The sequence below is a fragment of the Lissotriton vulgaris genome, chromosome 9 (assembly GCF_964263255.1).
Source record: "Lissotriton vulgaris chromosome 9, aLisVul1.2, whole genome shotgun sequence".
NCBI lineage: Eukaryota > Metazoa > Chordata > Amphibia > Caudata > Salamandridae > Lissotriton > Lissotriton vulgaris.
In genome coordinates this window covers 71,870,596-71,886,637 of record NC_141697.1, presented here as the reverse complement: position 1 = coordinate 71,886,637, position 16,042 = coordinate 71,870,596, and the positions used below count along the sequence as shown (strand labels likewise).

Here is a 16,042-nt window from a genome sequence, read left to right as displayed (position 1 = left end):
TGGGGATAAGAAACAGTTCAGCCTGCAGCTCAAGATACTCTATATTCGGTCAGCAGGGTGTGGAGCATATATTTCAAAGCAAAAGATAACATTCAAACAAAGGTTTTCAGCTTTTTCTTGTATCTCTTGAAGAAAGACACTGCTCTTATCTCGTGGAAATAAAATAATACAGCCTGGAGGAATTTCCGGGGAAGGATAGTTTGATAATTCTGATTTTTTTAAATATCTGTGGAATTTTAAGACAAATGGTATCTGTGCTTCATAGGTGCCTTTGCCATAATTCGTCTGGGTCTCTGCCCTCAAGAGGTGTGTAGTTTTCTTGAAAGACAGCAGGGAGCACTGCTCTATGCGTGATGCAGGCCAGTTGTAAAGTGGACCTTGCTTCAGCTGGCAACAAGTTCAGTGAAAGTAGGATTGAGAAAATATGATCATATTTTCTGGATCCCGAGACCCCCCTCTGACCTACCTGCCCATTTGGGAATTTGAGGGGATGACACCACTCCCAAGTATGGCACGATATTTAGCAATACATCCTTGGCAGAAGCTAGGAAAGAAAATCCCTAGTGGCGGGCAAGTAAACTACCCCAAAGATTCATGATTTGGTGAAAAAAACATTGATTGGTATATTATGGCAGAAAAAGTGACATATGACAGCTGTGGGTGTCCCAGGAAATTTGAAAATAAATATTGGGCCCATGTCACGGGCTAAGAGACAGGTAAACTGGAAAGGTGACAGTGGGAATGGCGACCAGCATAGTCGCTTTAACCGGATGCCCACTCAAAAGAAAAAAATGGCAGACTATAAGCAAAAATACTTGGGTTCGCAAATGTGCAGGTGGTGGGGAAAACTTTGATGGATGGATTCCTTACTAATTTGCTTTGTGAAATGAACAGGAATCGGGTAATACATTGTTTTAATACACTGCAATATGTAGGACACTGACTCAATCATTTGAAACACAGTACTGTGCAAAATCATGTGCCTGATAACTTGTGACACCTACATTAAAACTGAGAATAAAATGGTTTTAAAGGAAGGCATGTGCCAACAACAGTTTCTAATCACTGGAAGATTAAAGGTGGAAGGGATATGAAACCAGAATAGTATTTACACAACTTCAGAATCCAATATGCAGAGCAACCGACTTGGATGGGGACACTGGTTTCAGGTTGTGTACTAAGAGGAAACCAATATCTAGTCATATAGACGTGAACATTCATGGCTGTGTTTCAACTTAAACCAAAGTTCAACCTTTCACGGCCAACAGACACAACCGTCTGAAGAATGGACCAGAACACAGAACCTGATACTCCACACTGTAAGCTATCTAAGACTACTATCTCGGAGGAAACCGAGAACCCTATAGGAAAAAACACATTTTAGACAGCCCACAACATTACCAAACAACACGAATTTCAAAATGTGTGCTACCAAAATTTGGATAATGTAAACATTTTATAAAGTAAACTTAAATTTGAAAAAAGTGAGTTGGTTACAATTCCATTGGTTAAATGAAAATCAGTTATGGCAATATGAATCATTATAGCTAATTTAATCAAACAAGCCTTGAATTTAAAACACTTATTGCTCAAAAAATGATCACTTATCAGCATCACTTAAGTTGCTGGTGTGATGAATTTTAGAATTGGATCGACAGCGAATACAGAATTAATCTTTTTGCAAGTTATGACAAAAGAGCCAGAGACATTATTCCCAACGTTGGAGGGAAGGAACCTCTAGCATCTAATTTCAGGAAAGCAAACTCTGTGCATGGCAGAGTGCCAGGCTAACGAACCAGATTATTTTTCCATGCCACCAATACCGGCACAGGGGATCATGCACTGCACGCCAAAGGGCCATTCAACCACCGAAGCTCAAAAGGTTTTGGGGCAGTCCATTTCATGCCTTATGGACCCCTTTCATGTAGCAGAAATTGAGGAACAATTCCTAAATTTTCAAAACAGACTTAAGAGTCACCTCCGTGTCTGGACTCCAAACACTTCAGCTAAACTATACCATCCATCCCCCTGTTTGTTTGTCTTCAATAACATTTACACTTAATTGCCAGTTAGATGCCTCGGGCTGGGGTGTCAACTGTAAACCTCACCTTAACAATGGTTCAGGAACTGAAGAACTGAAGAATCGAGTAGGCTTAGCTTTACTGGGGTTTTTCTTGTCTCTATATCAGATCTGTTGAACTGCCAGACTGCTCAACCCCCACTAATCTACCCAACCGAATTTCTCAAAATACACCTCCATTTCATCCTTACATGCAAAGCAATATACTGGGCTCATAGTTCCCAGAGTCTCAACCAATGACATACTAGTCAACAGAATCAAACTGAGTTACAGGCTAAATCTGTGTGCATGGAGCATCTCCGTAACATCCCACCTGGATGCTACTTTAAACGCCACAGAGCAGCAGTGTAAGTGAGTCTGTTTGGGAGGTCTACAACATAGACAGCACCAAACTAAAGTTGTAACACTATTTGGATTTTGTGTGTCCTGCAACTAGAACTTTCTATTGTAACTAAGTTTTGCCAAAGATACAACTGCAGCCTTGGCTCCATATCCATAGAAGTTTCTTATTGTAGCCTCAATCAACTGGACCCACCAGCTGAGGCATCCCATTTCCCATGGCTGCCTTTAGAAATTGACCTCTGAAATATCTTTCAACGTTTTCATATTTTAACTTATTTTTAGATGGACGCTTCAGTTTTTATAGGTCATGAAATTTCAAATATCAAACTTTCAGAGGATTTAGTTTTTTTGCTCACTGCCCACTACAGAGGCTGGCAGAGCCTGGCATCTCATGCGAGGTGCCCTCAAATCGTATCCATCTTTGATGTTACTGCGTTAAGAGGCGCTGGATCGTCCCTACACTTGTTTCTTCACACTGTCTTTAGCTGCTATGAAATATTTTCCTGCCTTCAGATTAGACCTTCAATTTGTGGAAATACCACTTATAATGTTAAATTGTGCATTCAAGAGACTCAAAGTTCTTTTTGATGAATGAGTCCAAGGGCAGTCTTCGGGCATCAGTATCTTGGAGGATCAGCTCTTTATAGAGCTATCACTTGAAACACCAACTAACAAAGGAGTAAAGAAAACGTGTGATGTATACTTGTTCTTTGTGAGATTTTTTTGTTATCAGACCGGGAGCAGTCTCCAAGTGTCTACACATGTCGTCTATCCTTCCCTGCCAGGGCCAGCATTTACTATTTGTTTCCACATGTTGGGCCCAGTTCTAGTCTGGGTGCAAGGTAGCAGTTCTACTCAATGTGTCCCCAATTAGAACATACTTGTTCAATAGGTGTGATCAGTTTTTATGGCTATATCAAGGGTCAGACAGGCTCTTTACCCATCTGGCATTTCCCTGGGAGTCTCCAGCCTTTAGAGGGTGGGATTTGAAGGCAAGGTCCGCTGCTGGTTGCACTATCACTTTCTCCAGCTCCCCGGATTATTTGTAGCAAGCACGTGAGGGACAGAACAAAAGAGAAAAAGAAAGTGGAGACGGAGAATGGAAAGTTGTAAAGTGAGAGAGAGGGGAGGAAGGCAGAGATTTGTTTTAACAGTTTTATTAGGACTGCTCTTGATTCCTAGTTTGGTTCTATGAGCAACAACGAAGGACTCAGCTGTAAAAACAGAGAATGATCACCTTCCAAAAATATCAGGCTCTGCAAACAAGTGTTCCGGTGCAGATCATGGACCTTGGCATGCTTCTTCATTTATGGATCCCTAGCCTGCTGAATGCGACTTTTTATCCCCTCAGTAAGAGGGGCATCGCTGAGGCCATTTCAAATCTCACACAGAGATTACTACCGTACATGTGTGTTTCGGAAGAACTTTCTGGTGCAATGTTTGCTCTTGGCTTTCTACCCTACGTTTATCTCTAGTTTCAACTCATAAACTTTCCTTGTGGCCCTCTATTTTTTTGCCCTGTGTGCTCTATACTTGCCCCAAGGCAGCGTGTGCCTTCTCCCTCTCTTTAAACCTCTTTCTTTATTACACTTTCCTCTGCCACTATGGGTACCTGGTCAAGAAACATTTTCAGACAGGGGACCAGTCAGTTGCAGATAACTGTTCATCTCAATACATGCATATATTGACAACGTCAACAGTGACTGCTAAATGTGTCTTGGAAAAGAAGCCTTCTCAACCAGCTTCAGGCAGGCTATCTTGTTGACAGGTGCCTCAAGCTGACAGGGAACCTCCAACACAACATGGAAAGAGGTGTAGGTGCCTAAAAATAAAAGTTGAATCCAAAGTGACTGCAATTGGCCCCTGGATGTAGAAATAAGCAAGCCCAGGAAGCCTTAAGCAAAATGGTCAGGCTGTGACCATTGAACCCATGTTTACAAGTCATTTTAAATATCTATGAGAAAGTGGCTCTATATACATTGGACCAGAATAAGGTACAGTGTGTATAGAGTCCACAAACACCAGAGGTATAACAGAGGTTAAAGCCAGGTGTGACCTTACTCTCTAAAGTGGTAGCTTGGTCGAGCAGTAAGGCAATAACAGAGGACAGTGTAAAGCATTCGTTGTACACACTCAGTCAGCAAAAGGTTTCACACACTCAAGGACTAAACACCAGGCCAATTGTTTTTATATCAAAAGATAGTTGTTTTATTTTTAGAACCAACAGGTATCAAGATATACTTTGCTCAATAGGAGTGATCTCAGATGAGTACTTTGCAGAAAGGCAATAAACTTTGTAAACACAATAGGTACAGTGGTTGCAGTAGGCAACCCAATTCTAAACACAATTTAGCATTGCTCAATGGGTTTTTCTACATAAATGCAGTTGATTACTTTTGTAATCCCAGGACTGAATCCTAGATTCTGTCTGGGGTCTAAGCTGAAAACAGTTTAGTAACAACGTTTTAGTCATTACAGTGATTTTTCAGGAATATAAAGCTATTTTGTAAGTTCACACTTAGAAACTTTTCAATGAAAATCTGGCAATGTTATCCAACGAGAGAAAATTCCGGTTGCAGGTAAAGTACGATCTCATTACTTTTGTAATCCAGTACTGGGCTCCTAGGTCCCGCACTGGGGGCTCAACTTAAAGCAGGTAAGTAATTTGGTTTCAGTATTTCGTATGATTTTTAAAAGTAGACACTTAAAAGAAATTTAATAGAAAAGCAGACAATGGATTCCTATGGAGAAAATACAGGTTATTGTAAACCCGGTAAGGAATACTTTTGCGGTTCAGTACTGGGCTACAAGGCTTCTCTCCTGAGCACAGGTGAGTACTTCGGAATTCGGTTGATTTTATATGAATATTTTAAGTTTTCAAAAGTAGACAGAAGATTTTTAGAGTCAAACCAGTCAATTTTATCCAATGGCAGGTAAGTGAGTCATCGGTTTCCAGGGGAGTACTGGACTGGTGAAGTTAAGGTTCTGGGCATAGACTCCGGGGTCCCTCAGGGTCAGGTAGGTACAGTTTGTTCACCCTCAGCGGCACAGGGGTGGCCGGGTGCAGAGGTAGTTAGGCCCAATGTTATCCAATGATGGGGCCTCCGGTTGGTGGCTGCTGGCTAGCAGGCCACGCGGCTGTGGGAGCTGGGCTCCTGGTCACTTGCTCAGGGATAATGGGGAAGCAGGATAGGGCAAGGGTTGCATGGCCAGAGGCACTGGGTCGGCTGGGTGCAGGGTGCTTTTGAGCCATTGGGCGCTCAATGTTATCCAATGGGAAAGGTAAAAGGTGAACAGAGGCTGCAGACTCGGAGACGGAGACTCTTCAGGAGCGACCACCACTAAGTTGTGATCTTGGAGCACTGGTAGGTACCCCAAAAGAAGGCACAGGGGGCTGTAGGGCGCCATGTGCAGGGGTGTCTTTGGGTGTCGGGAAAGCTTACCCTCAGCTGGTCGCGGTTGGAGGGGCCCCTGGTACCGAGTCTGCAGGCATCGTCTGGTGCGTCGAGGAGGGTCTTTGGGCACTGGACTTCGGGTCCCAGTCGCTGGGGGGATGTCCTCGTGGTCTTGGATCACTCGGGCACGGGCCGGGCTCGGCGGGTGCAGAGTGGGTTGGTCCGGAGCTTCCCGACTGGCAACAGGGGTGGTTGTTGCAGCAGAGCCTCCGCTGATGGGAGTCCCAGTCTTTAAGAGGGTCAAGGCAGGCAGGTCCTCTAGGTGTCCCAAGATTGCTGTCCGCAGGAGTCGCCGGGATTAGGCAGGAGCAGGTTCCAGGATCGACAGGCCGGTAGGGCTGGGGCCAAGTCAGTTGTTGTCGTCCTGTTAGCAGCTGCACGGCGGGTCTTCTTCTTGATCTTCTTTCTTCTTTTCTTATCGGGATCTGAGGAAGGAAGGTTCAGGGAGCCTCTAAATACTGAATTTAGGGGTGTTACAAGTAGAGCAAGGGCAGGGAAAAATGGGTCCCTGTCCTGGGGTGGGTCCACCCCGTAGCCTGCTCCTGGGAGGGGGACAGGAGCCTAGCTGTGATTGGGCATGGCTCCCCATCTTCAAGATGGCCGGAGCCCGGGGTCTTGCTTTGCCTCGTCTCCCTCACCTGAGGGGTGGGGTTGGCACATGCTGGCACACCCCCCCCCCCCCTTCCTGACATAGTTTTTCCCGCCAGTCTTCCTGCCAGAGTGGGGGTCAGGACTGGTGGGGGCCAGTTGCTGGGTACAACAAATGGTCTGGAGAAGCTCACAGAGGCGGCAGTCCTTTGAAGCTTCCCCCTCCCCATCCTGGGGGAGGAGACCTAGCACCTCGCCCAGGATGTGCATTGTTGCAGGCCCAGGAGAGCGGGGGCTCTCCACCCAGGGGTCCAGCAACATGTCATCTGTGTGGCAGCCTAGGCAGCCTCTCAGTCCAGACGTGGATTGTGGTTAGGTTTCAGGTGGGATCTCTAAGATGCCCTCTGTGGTGCATTGTTTATTAAATCCCACACTGGCATCAGTGTGGATTTAATGTGCTGAGAAGTTTGATACCAAACTTGTCAGTCTTCAGTGTAGCTATTATGGTGCTGTTGAGTTTGTAATGTCGACCTCCCAGCACCATATACTCTTAATGGCATCACTGCACTTACAGTGCCCAGAAATGGCCCTGGGTACTGTAGGGGCACAGGGCTCACGCACCTGTGCCCACACCACTGGCATAGGGCACCCAGCTAGAGGGGTGACTGATGTAGGCCAGGGCAGTGGGTTTGTGGGCAGGGCACACAGGGATGTGTGCCATGTCTACTCTTTGTTTAGTTCTGTACTTAGGCACTCAGCCTGCAAAGGCAGTGTGTGGATGCCAAGGTATAGGGCCCCTAAGGGTGGCACAATAAGTGCTACAGCCCTTAGGGGTCTTCTCTGGTCACCATGCCATGGGTACCTAGGGTACCCTTTACTGACAGGTGGCAAGAGATGCCAATTGGGTTTTAATTTTAACACAGTTTTAGGGAAGGAACACAGGCCCTGGGTACCTAGTTGGCAGGAGCCCAGGGCACACTCAGTCAAAGCACATAAGCAGTTCTGAAAAAAATGGGGGCATGCCAATGCAAGAACGATGGCACTTTCTCACAATATCCATTTACATTAAGTGCAATTTTTATCAGCTGTTATATAAATAACTTACTTGAGGCATATGAAATCAATACACACCAGAACTGCATTTAAAAAACCTACTCTGAAAAAGGTGCCTCATAATATTTAGGTTGGGAACCAATCTGAATAAAATATATAGTAAAATCCAGTTCTATATTTTAAGACCTAAAACACAATTTTAACATAAAATAAATGTTGAATAACAACAGTCAGCACCATGTGCCCTTGCAGCATTAATAATTTAAGTAGCATACACACCATTGCCTCCAAAGATATGGATATCCAATTGTTCACACAGGTACATCACAAATGTGTTCACCTGTGGCAGAAGACCGACGAAGAATACAACTGGGAAACACAATGTAAACACTGGAAGAGAAGAACACAGAAACAGGATTTACGAGGTTCAAATCAAGAAAGACATTTTCATCCATTTTCCTTCAGGTGATTTCATCGCAACAAGGTCATCCCAGAAGTTTCAGAGAACACCAACTGTTTGTGTGTGAAAAGGAACACTAAGAGAAGGTCTCCTGAAACATTCTTCCACACTCTCCCTCATTCAGGTATCTTAGAAGATTGCCAGCCTAGCCCGTGGCCGCCATTAGTGCCTCCTGCCATATCTTTAAATCCTCGTAAAAAAATCTATTTTAAAATGATCTAGTTTGGTTTGTAGAGCATCTGCTTTAAATGGGAATAACATAGTGACGGGGGTCTCCAACCTTTTCTGGACTGAGAGCTACTTATGGTCCATGAAACGCATTGACAGCTACTAATATTGCACAAGCGGGTAGTGTTTTAAGACAGCGCAAAATGGATGACAGTGAATGACAAGGATATAGGGACCACTACAGATATTTCTTTTTCTTCTTCTGGAAAACATTTATTTCACAGCTACACAGCCATGTTCTATACGGCACACCCGCACAGTCCTGTTATTTGTTCATACAATGTGGAACATGTCGTTTGGCCATTAGAAGCAGGGGCATCCATGCACTTGTAGTTCACACAACCTCATATTGGACTCTGCACACCACACTTTCGAAAGCAAAAAGAAGAAATCTGTATAAGTGACAAAAGATCCTACCTATTATTAGGTCCCTTGCTGACACGAGCAGTGATGGGTTGGTGAAAACCAGGCTGTACAACTTTAGCTTGGTTGAAGACATGTTTTTGCTTCCATAATCCAGCAACCAAATAAGACCGCAGCAGATGCAGAAATAAACAGGCCTACTATAGGCTATAATACGATTATGCCCCTGAAGGGAATAGAGTTGGCATCAGTGATACGTGTACAAGTTGAGTCGATCAGAAGATATTAGAGATAAACAGAAGTCTGCACACAAGTAAACAGGAAGCAATGAACAAGTTACTTACCTTCGGTAACGATATATCTGTAAGAAACAGTAGTTAGTATTAGATTCCTTACCTTAGAATATCCCCAGGCGTCAGTCTGGATCCGGAAACTTTTGCGTAGCAGTACCCCTGCGCGTCGGTAGGCGTCGTCTGCAGGCGTCCCCTGCGGCTCCGCGTCCATCGTTGGTGTTGTGCGCCGTGATGACGTCGCTGGAGTATATAGACGCCGCCTCCGCGCGCTGACGTCAGTTCTTTGCACACAGCATTTCCGCGCCAGAACACGCAGAGCCATGTGAGAACCAACACTGATGCCAATTGAAACTAGGGCCCTGAAAGGGATGTCCTTAACCCTAGGTATCAGTTCGCAGAACGGGGAGGATGGGTGGGGCGGTAAGGAATCTAATACTAACTACTGTTTCTTACAGATATATCGTTACCGAAGGTAAGTAACTTGTTCATCTGAAAGAAACAGGTTAGTATTAGATTCCTTACCTTAGAATAGATACCCCAGCAATACCAACCCTGATGGTGGGTCTGCGAACCAATACAATCCTACACCAGAAAGTTCTGGAGGACAGAACGGCCAAAGAAGCCATCCCCTCCGGACTTGACTGTCCAGGCAGTAGTGCCTCGCAAATGTGTGCAGCGAGGCCCACGTAGCCGCCTGGCAAATGTCCTGCAAAGGGACTCCCCGGCCCAGGGCAGTAGTAGCCGCCGTGGCCCGAGTGGAATAGGCCCTCAGCCCAACAGGAGGCTTCTTCCGAGCCAAAGAGTAGCACGCTTTGATGCACAGAACGACCCACCGAGAGATGGTTCGTTTATGCACCGCCCGTCCCTTCTTCGCACCCACGTAGCCAACAAACAGCGCACGTTCTGGGTCCAGACGATGGAGCCGCTCTTCATCCTTTGAAGGATGCGGGGGCGGGAAGAAGGAGGGTAAGGTGATAGACTGCCCGATGTGAAAAGCAGAGACTACTTTGGGCAGGAAAGAAGGTCTAGTTCTCAGAACCACCTTGTCTGGATGAATGGACATGAAAGGAGGTTTGACAGAAAGAGCCTGAAGCTCACTCACTCTCCTGGCAGAGGTGATGGCAACCAGGAAGGCCGTCTTTAAAGTCAGGAGACGTAGAGGACAGGAATGAAGTGACTCAAAGGGAGCACACATCACGAAGGTTAGAACCAGGTTCAAGTCCCACTGTGGCATCACAAACGGAACAGGTGGATACATGTGTGTGATGCCCTTCAAGAATCTTGTTACAATAGGGGACTTGAACAAAGAAGGTTGATCAGGCAGCCTCAGAAAGGCCGAAAGGGCAGAAAGGTAGCCCTTGATAGTGCCCAGAGCAAGAAGGTTGATCAGGCAGCCTCAGAAAGGCCGAAAGGGCAGAAAGGTAGCCCTTGATAGTGCCCAGAGCAGAGCCCTGCTGGGCAAGAGAGAGAAGAAAGAGGAGGACCTCGGAAAGAGGGGCAGAAAGAGGGTCCACAGCCTTTGCTGTGCACCATGCCACAAATCTGTTCCACCGGCAGGCGTATACCGACTTAGTGGAGGGACGCCTGGCTACCAGAATTACATCACAGACTTCAGGAGGCAAGTCAAATGGCCTCAACTGTCGCAGCTCAATATCCACGCATGGAGGTGGAGGCTGGACAGGTTCGGGTGGAGGACCGTCCCCTGCTGCTGCGACAGAAGGTCCTCCTGAAAGGGCAGGCGGATCGGGGGACCGACTGACATGCTGAGTAGCTCGGGATACCAGTACCTTCGAGCCCAGTCCGGAGCCACAAGGATGACTTGGGCCCGGTCGCGCCTGATCTTCAGCACTCTGGGCAGAAGTGGTATAGGCGGAAAGGCGTATAACAGACCGCAACTCCACTTGCGCCGAAAGGCGTCGCCGTGCGAGTGTCGTCTTGGAAACTCCAACGCGCAGAACTGATGACATTGCGCGTTCTCTTCTGTGGCGAATAGATCTAACCAAGGCTCTCCCCATCGCAGAAAGAGGCCTTGTACCACATCCGAGTTCAGACGCCATTCGTGATCCATCGAGCACAGACGGCTGAGTTCGTCCGCCCTGGCGTTCAGGGAACCTGCCAGGTGTTGAACCATCAGAGTCACGCCCTGATGTTCCAGCCACAGCCAGAGGCGTAGAGCCTCCTGGCAAAGGGTCCACGACCCCACCCCGCCCTGTTTGTTGCAGTACCACATGGCGGTGGTGTTGTCCGTGAACACCTGCACTACACTCCCGCTGACAAAGGGGAGGAATGCCTTCAGTGCCAGACGAATCGCCCGTAGCTCCAACAAGTTTATATGGAGCCGGGACTCCGCCGGAGACCAGATGCCTCTGATCTCCGCCTCTCCCAAGTGGCCTCCCCAGCCCTGGAGGGACGCGTCCGTCACAACAACGTGCTCCGGTTGGGGAAGGGAGAGGGATCTGCCTTTGACCCCAATCGCGGTCCGTAAGCCACCACTGCAGTTGTCTCGGAGTGCCCTCCGAGATCAGGACATGGTCGGACAAGTTGCCCTGATGCTGGGCCCACTGAAACTTCAGGTCCCACTGCAGAGCCCGCATCCGCCACCGGGCGTGATGCACCAGAAGGATGCAGGAAGCCATCAGTCCCAGCAGCCGCAGCGTCAACCTGACCGAAACCCGGGATAACGGCTGAAAGATGGGAATCAAAGCCTGTATATCCTGGACCCGCCGTTCCGGAGGATAAACCCGAAACTGCGCCGAGTCGAGAACCGCTCCGATGAAAAGGAGCTTTTGAGAGGGACACAGGTGTGATTTCGGCACATTGATGGAAAACCCCAGCTCGTGCAGGAGGTCTGCCGTCATCTGAAGGTGGTGGACGACTGTCTGGTGCGAGCCCGCCTTCAACAACCAGTCGTCTAGGTAGGGGAAGACTGAAACCCCTAACCTGCGCAGATGGGCTGCGACCACCGCCATCACCTTTGTGAACACCCGTGGGGCGCTGGTAAGGCCGAAGGGGAGCACGATAAACTAAAGTGCTCGTGGCCTACCGTGAACCGCAGGTAACGCCGGTGGGCCGGCAGGACGGGGATGTGAAAAAATGCATCCTGCAAGTCCAACGCTACCATCCAGTCTTGCGGGTCTAGAGCAGCCAAGACCTGAGCCAAAGTCAACATCTTGAACTTCTCCTTCCGGAGGAAGCCGTTGACGTTCCTTAGATCCAAGATAGGACGTAGGCCCTCTTTGTCCTTCTTGGGCACCAGAAAGTAGTGGGAATAGCAACCACGTCCTACTTCTGGCCCAGGAACGCGCTCGATGGCCCCCTAGGCCAAGAGGGCCGTAACTTCCTCCTGCAGAAGTGTCAAGTGGTCCCCCGACACACGGTGGTTCTGCGGTGGCATGGCTGGAGGAGTGGTCTCGAAGGGGAGGGAGTAGCCCCTTCGGACGAGCTGCAGCACCCACCTGTCCGATGTTATCGTGCGCCAGTGGGAGAGGTGATGGCGAACCCTGCCACCCACCGGCGTCACATGGGCCTGAAAGCACGGACTAGGAGGATTTAGTGACGGATGCTGCGGGGGGAGGTGTGGTCTGACCTCGTCGCTGTCCCCGACCGCCACCACGGCGGTTTCCACGGCCGCCACCGCGTTGATAAGTCTGTTGCGGCGCGTGGCTGGCAGCACGTGTGGGACCGCCCCTTCCTTTGCCACGAAAAGAGCGAAACGAACCCGTTTGCTGGCACTGGGTCGAGAGACCCAAGGACTCAGCCGTGACCCTGGAGTCCTTGAAGCACTCCAGCGCGTGGTCCGCTTTGTCGCCAAACAGGCGACTGCCATCAAACGGCATGTCCATCAATGCATTCTGGACATCTGCAGAGAAGTTGGCGGATCTCAGCCAGGCGTGGCAACGAATCGCCACCGTCGTGGACATCGCTCTGCCCAGTGAGTCGGTCGTATCAAGACCACACCTGATGGAGTATCTTGCTGCGTCTCGGCCTTCAATCATAGCCTTGCCAAGCTTAGCACGTACCTCCGGCGGGCATTCAGGCAGCAGGTCCGCGACCGTATCCCACAGAGAGAGGGTGTAGCGGCCCAAAAGGCATGCAGTGTTGCAAGACCGCAGTCCCAGACTCAGGGACGAGAAGACCTTCTTACCATACTGGTCGAACCTCTTAGATTCCCGGTCGGGCGGGGCCGACGGGAATGCGGTCTGGGAAGTCGAGGCCTGGATCGCCAGACTCTCAGGGGTGGGATGGGTGGACAAGAACCTGGGGTCATCCGTACACGGACGGTGGCGTCTGGCCATGTTCCTATCAACAGGCGAACCTGAAGCGGGCCTGGACCACGTGCCCAAAAGAAAGTCAGTCAAGGCCTCGTTGAACGGCAGCAGTGGCTCCTGTGGGCATGACTGGGATTTGAGGACCTCAGTGAGGATGTTAGTCCTCACGGCCGCGACGGGGAGCTCAAGGTGTAAGGCCTTGGCAGGCCTCATCAACACCACTGAATAAGCTGCCCCCTCCTCCGAAGCCACGGTAGGAGGCGAGACAAAGCCAGGGTTGGGGGAGTCATCCAGACCACTGGCGTCACCCCAAGTCACCCGTCCAGTCCACATTGTACGGACACTCGTGGGTCAGAGGGTCCTCAGACTCCTCCCAATCCTCTCCGTATTCTACATCCTCACCATATTCGGAATCAACAATGTAGACCGGTTCCCCGAGGTCCCCAGGCCCGATCGGCGCCGGTCCGACTCCGCGTCCGGAGTCGGAGAGGGAATGGGGGCGGCGCCGCCCGGAGCCGGGGCCAGGGAACCAGCGCCGCGCTGGGGCGGCGCCGTGGGCAGCCCTGATAGAATCGGCGCCGGAGAGGCCGGTTGACCAGCCGGCGTCAAACCAGAAGGCCCCTGCGGTGCCGGGGCCGGCGGGGCCGGAGCACCCGACGGCGTCGAGGCAGGAGCACCCGACCGGCTAGGGCCCCCGGACGGGACCACAGGGCCTGAAGGCGCCGTAGGCCCCGTCGGAGAAGACAGATTCCTCATGGCCATGAGGAACTCCTCTATCTCCTCAGGCGTCGCGCCTTGCCCAGGGACCGCTGGGTATGGAGCAGGCCGCGCCGGTGGCTCACGAGGAGCCGCGGGGTGGGGCCACCCGAACCCCCGGCCGCATCGCGCGAGCGTCGGGGGGAGTCGGGGGTACGATGACGACGCTCTGACTTCTTAAGTTTCTTACCTGAGGATCCAGAGGAATGGTGACGACTCCCGTAGCGCTCGTGACGGCTCCGCGACTGCTCCCTCGAACGCTCCCTTGACCTCCGGCCGGATCGGGACCACTCCCGACGCGGGGCCGACACCCAGAGCTCGAGCAGCTTGCGGGACCGCTCCCGCCTAGCTTTATTCGTCAAGGCCCGGCAATCGACGCAGGCGTCCACGTCGTGGTCGGGGCCCAGGCACCGGAGGCAGAGTCAGTGATGGTCCGTGACCGACATCGTGCGGTCACAGTCATCACAGTTCTTAAAACCAGGCATCCTACCGGCACCGTAGAAGAATCAAGGATTCAAGAAAAAACTTGGTCAAAGACCGGAGTACTGCACTACTCGGATCTGCGCTAACTGGCGCGGAAAAAAGAAGAACTGGCGTCAGCGCGCGGAGGCGGCGTCTATATACTCCAGCGACGTCATCAAGGCGCACGACGCCGACGACAAACGCGGAGCCGCAGGGGACGCCTGCAGACGACGCCTACCGACGCGCAGGGGTACTGCTACGCAAAAGTTTCCTGATCCAGACTGACGCCTGGGGATATTCTAAGGTAAGGAATCTAATACTAACCTGTTTCTTTCAGATATATGCAAGTTAGAATGGATGGATGTACACTATACAGTATAAAGGTGGATTTTGACTTTTACGCTCACACAGAAGCCTTGGTATTACATCTGTTGATCATACTTTTACTTGCTCTAAGAATATAGAGGCAGATGTACAAAGAGCACAAAATTGTTCGCAAATAGCACACCAATATTTTGAAACCGGTCTCTGATTTTGCATTGCGATTTATGTACTATTAGGTCGCATCGCAAAACCTTTAGTTCCAGGGAGGCACCAGAATGACCTGTCCAGTGTATTAATTAGGTAGGTCTCTCGTTGCGATCCCTGGTATTGGCTCCAAACCAGTGCAGGAAATGAGGGAAATGCAACTGGATACAGCAGCTATCACTGAGCGGCAAGCTAAAATATGCAGAATTTTTCGCAGTGTTAAGATACTATCACCAGGACACATTCAGCAGTGTCTGCTTTACCTTCAAAACATTAACCGGCAGGGGACAATGGAGGATTCATATTTTTACTTTAGCTGGGCGCACCACAAAGTGCACACTTCAAGGGTCATCAACCGTCCTTTTGTAGGAGTCTCAACCTGGCTAGGAGCGATCTGAAGCATAACATGTATAGGTCAGTGCAATAGAGTGAAGGCCCTTGGCTTGTTATGTCACAAGTGCTTAATAGGAGGATGATTTGGAAGCAATTTATTGACGTGTAAGCTCTGGTAGTAAAATATATGCGTGCACTGTTCAAATGGCAGATCTGTCTGTACGAGTAATTACACTAACAACAATTTAAACAGCACTTATTTTATTTGTTTTATAGACTTACTCATCCCCATATGTGGTGTCACATTGCTTTACATCACACACATTACACAGACAATGAATCATACAGCAAAAGTTACTTAAGTCAATGAGGGCACAGGGTGTAGGAGTCACATCATCCATACTGATAATGTTAGGAGAGTCTATAAAAAATAAAGTCTAAATTTAAAATATAACACAGCTGCTGGGGTTGTCGTTCTAATAAGACTTTATAAATACCCAAAGGAATTCTTTTTTAGCAACCTTAGAATAACAAAGGATTGATAAAAAATAAGTAGAAGGTCCTAAACCTATGTCTTGCAGTTTGAATGCAGTTCATTAATACTGGTTCATCGATCATAGCTATACTAGAGAAACTGTAACAACACCAGACACCCACTTAACAATTCACATAAAATACTAATGCATGATCTGCATGTCGCATCTTATGCTTTGTAGCAGGCATATTAACCCTATGCTAGTTTATGAGGAATCGAAAATGTGCCCTGACAAAACACAGACCTCTCCAGGAACTGTATGAACCACCAGAGTGCTTTTTATCATTCTTAGCCCCTG

General features: G+C 49.2%; 1 protein-coding gene across 3 annotated transcripts in view; it reads right to left on the bottom strand.

Moving 5' to 3' along the window:
* The window catches only part of PCNX1 (pecanex 1), a 580,339-nt gene that overhangs the window by 285,288 nt on the left and 279,009 nt on the right, over window positions 1–16,042 (bottom strand). For all 3 annotated transcript variants that reach the window (XM_086937052.1, XM_086937051.1, XM_086937053.1), the window contains exons 14-15: window positions 8,624–8,795; window positions 7,798–7,908 (exon numbers count right to left, since the gene is read on the bottom strand). In XM_086937052.1, coding sequence (XP_086793178.1) covers window positions 7,798–7,908; window positions 8,624–8,795 — 283 coding nt within the window. The remainder of the gene's footprint in view (window positions 1–7,797; window positions 7,909–8,623; window positions 8,796–16,042) is intronic.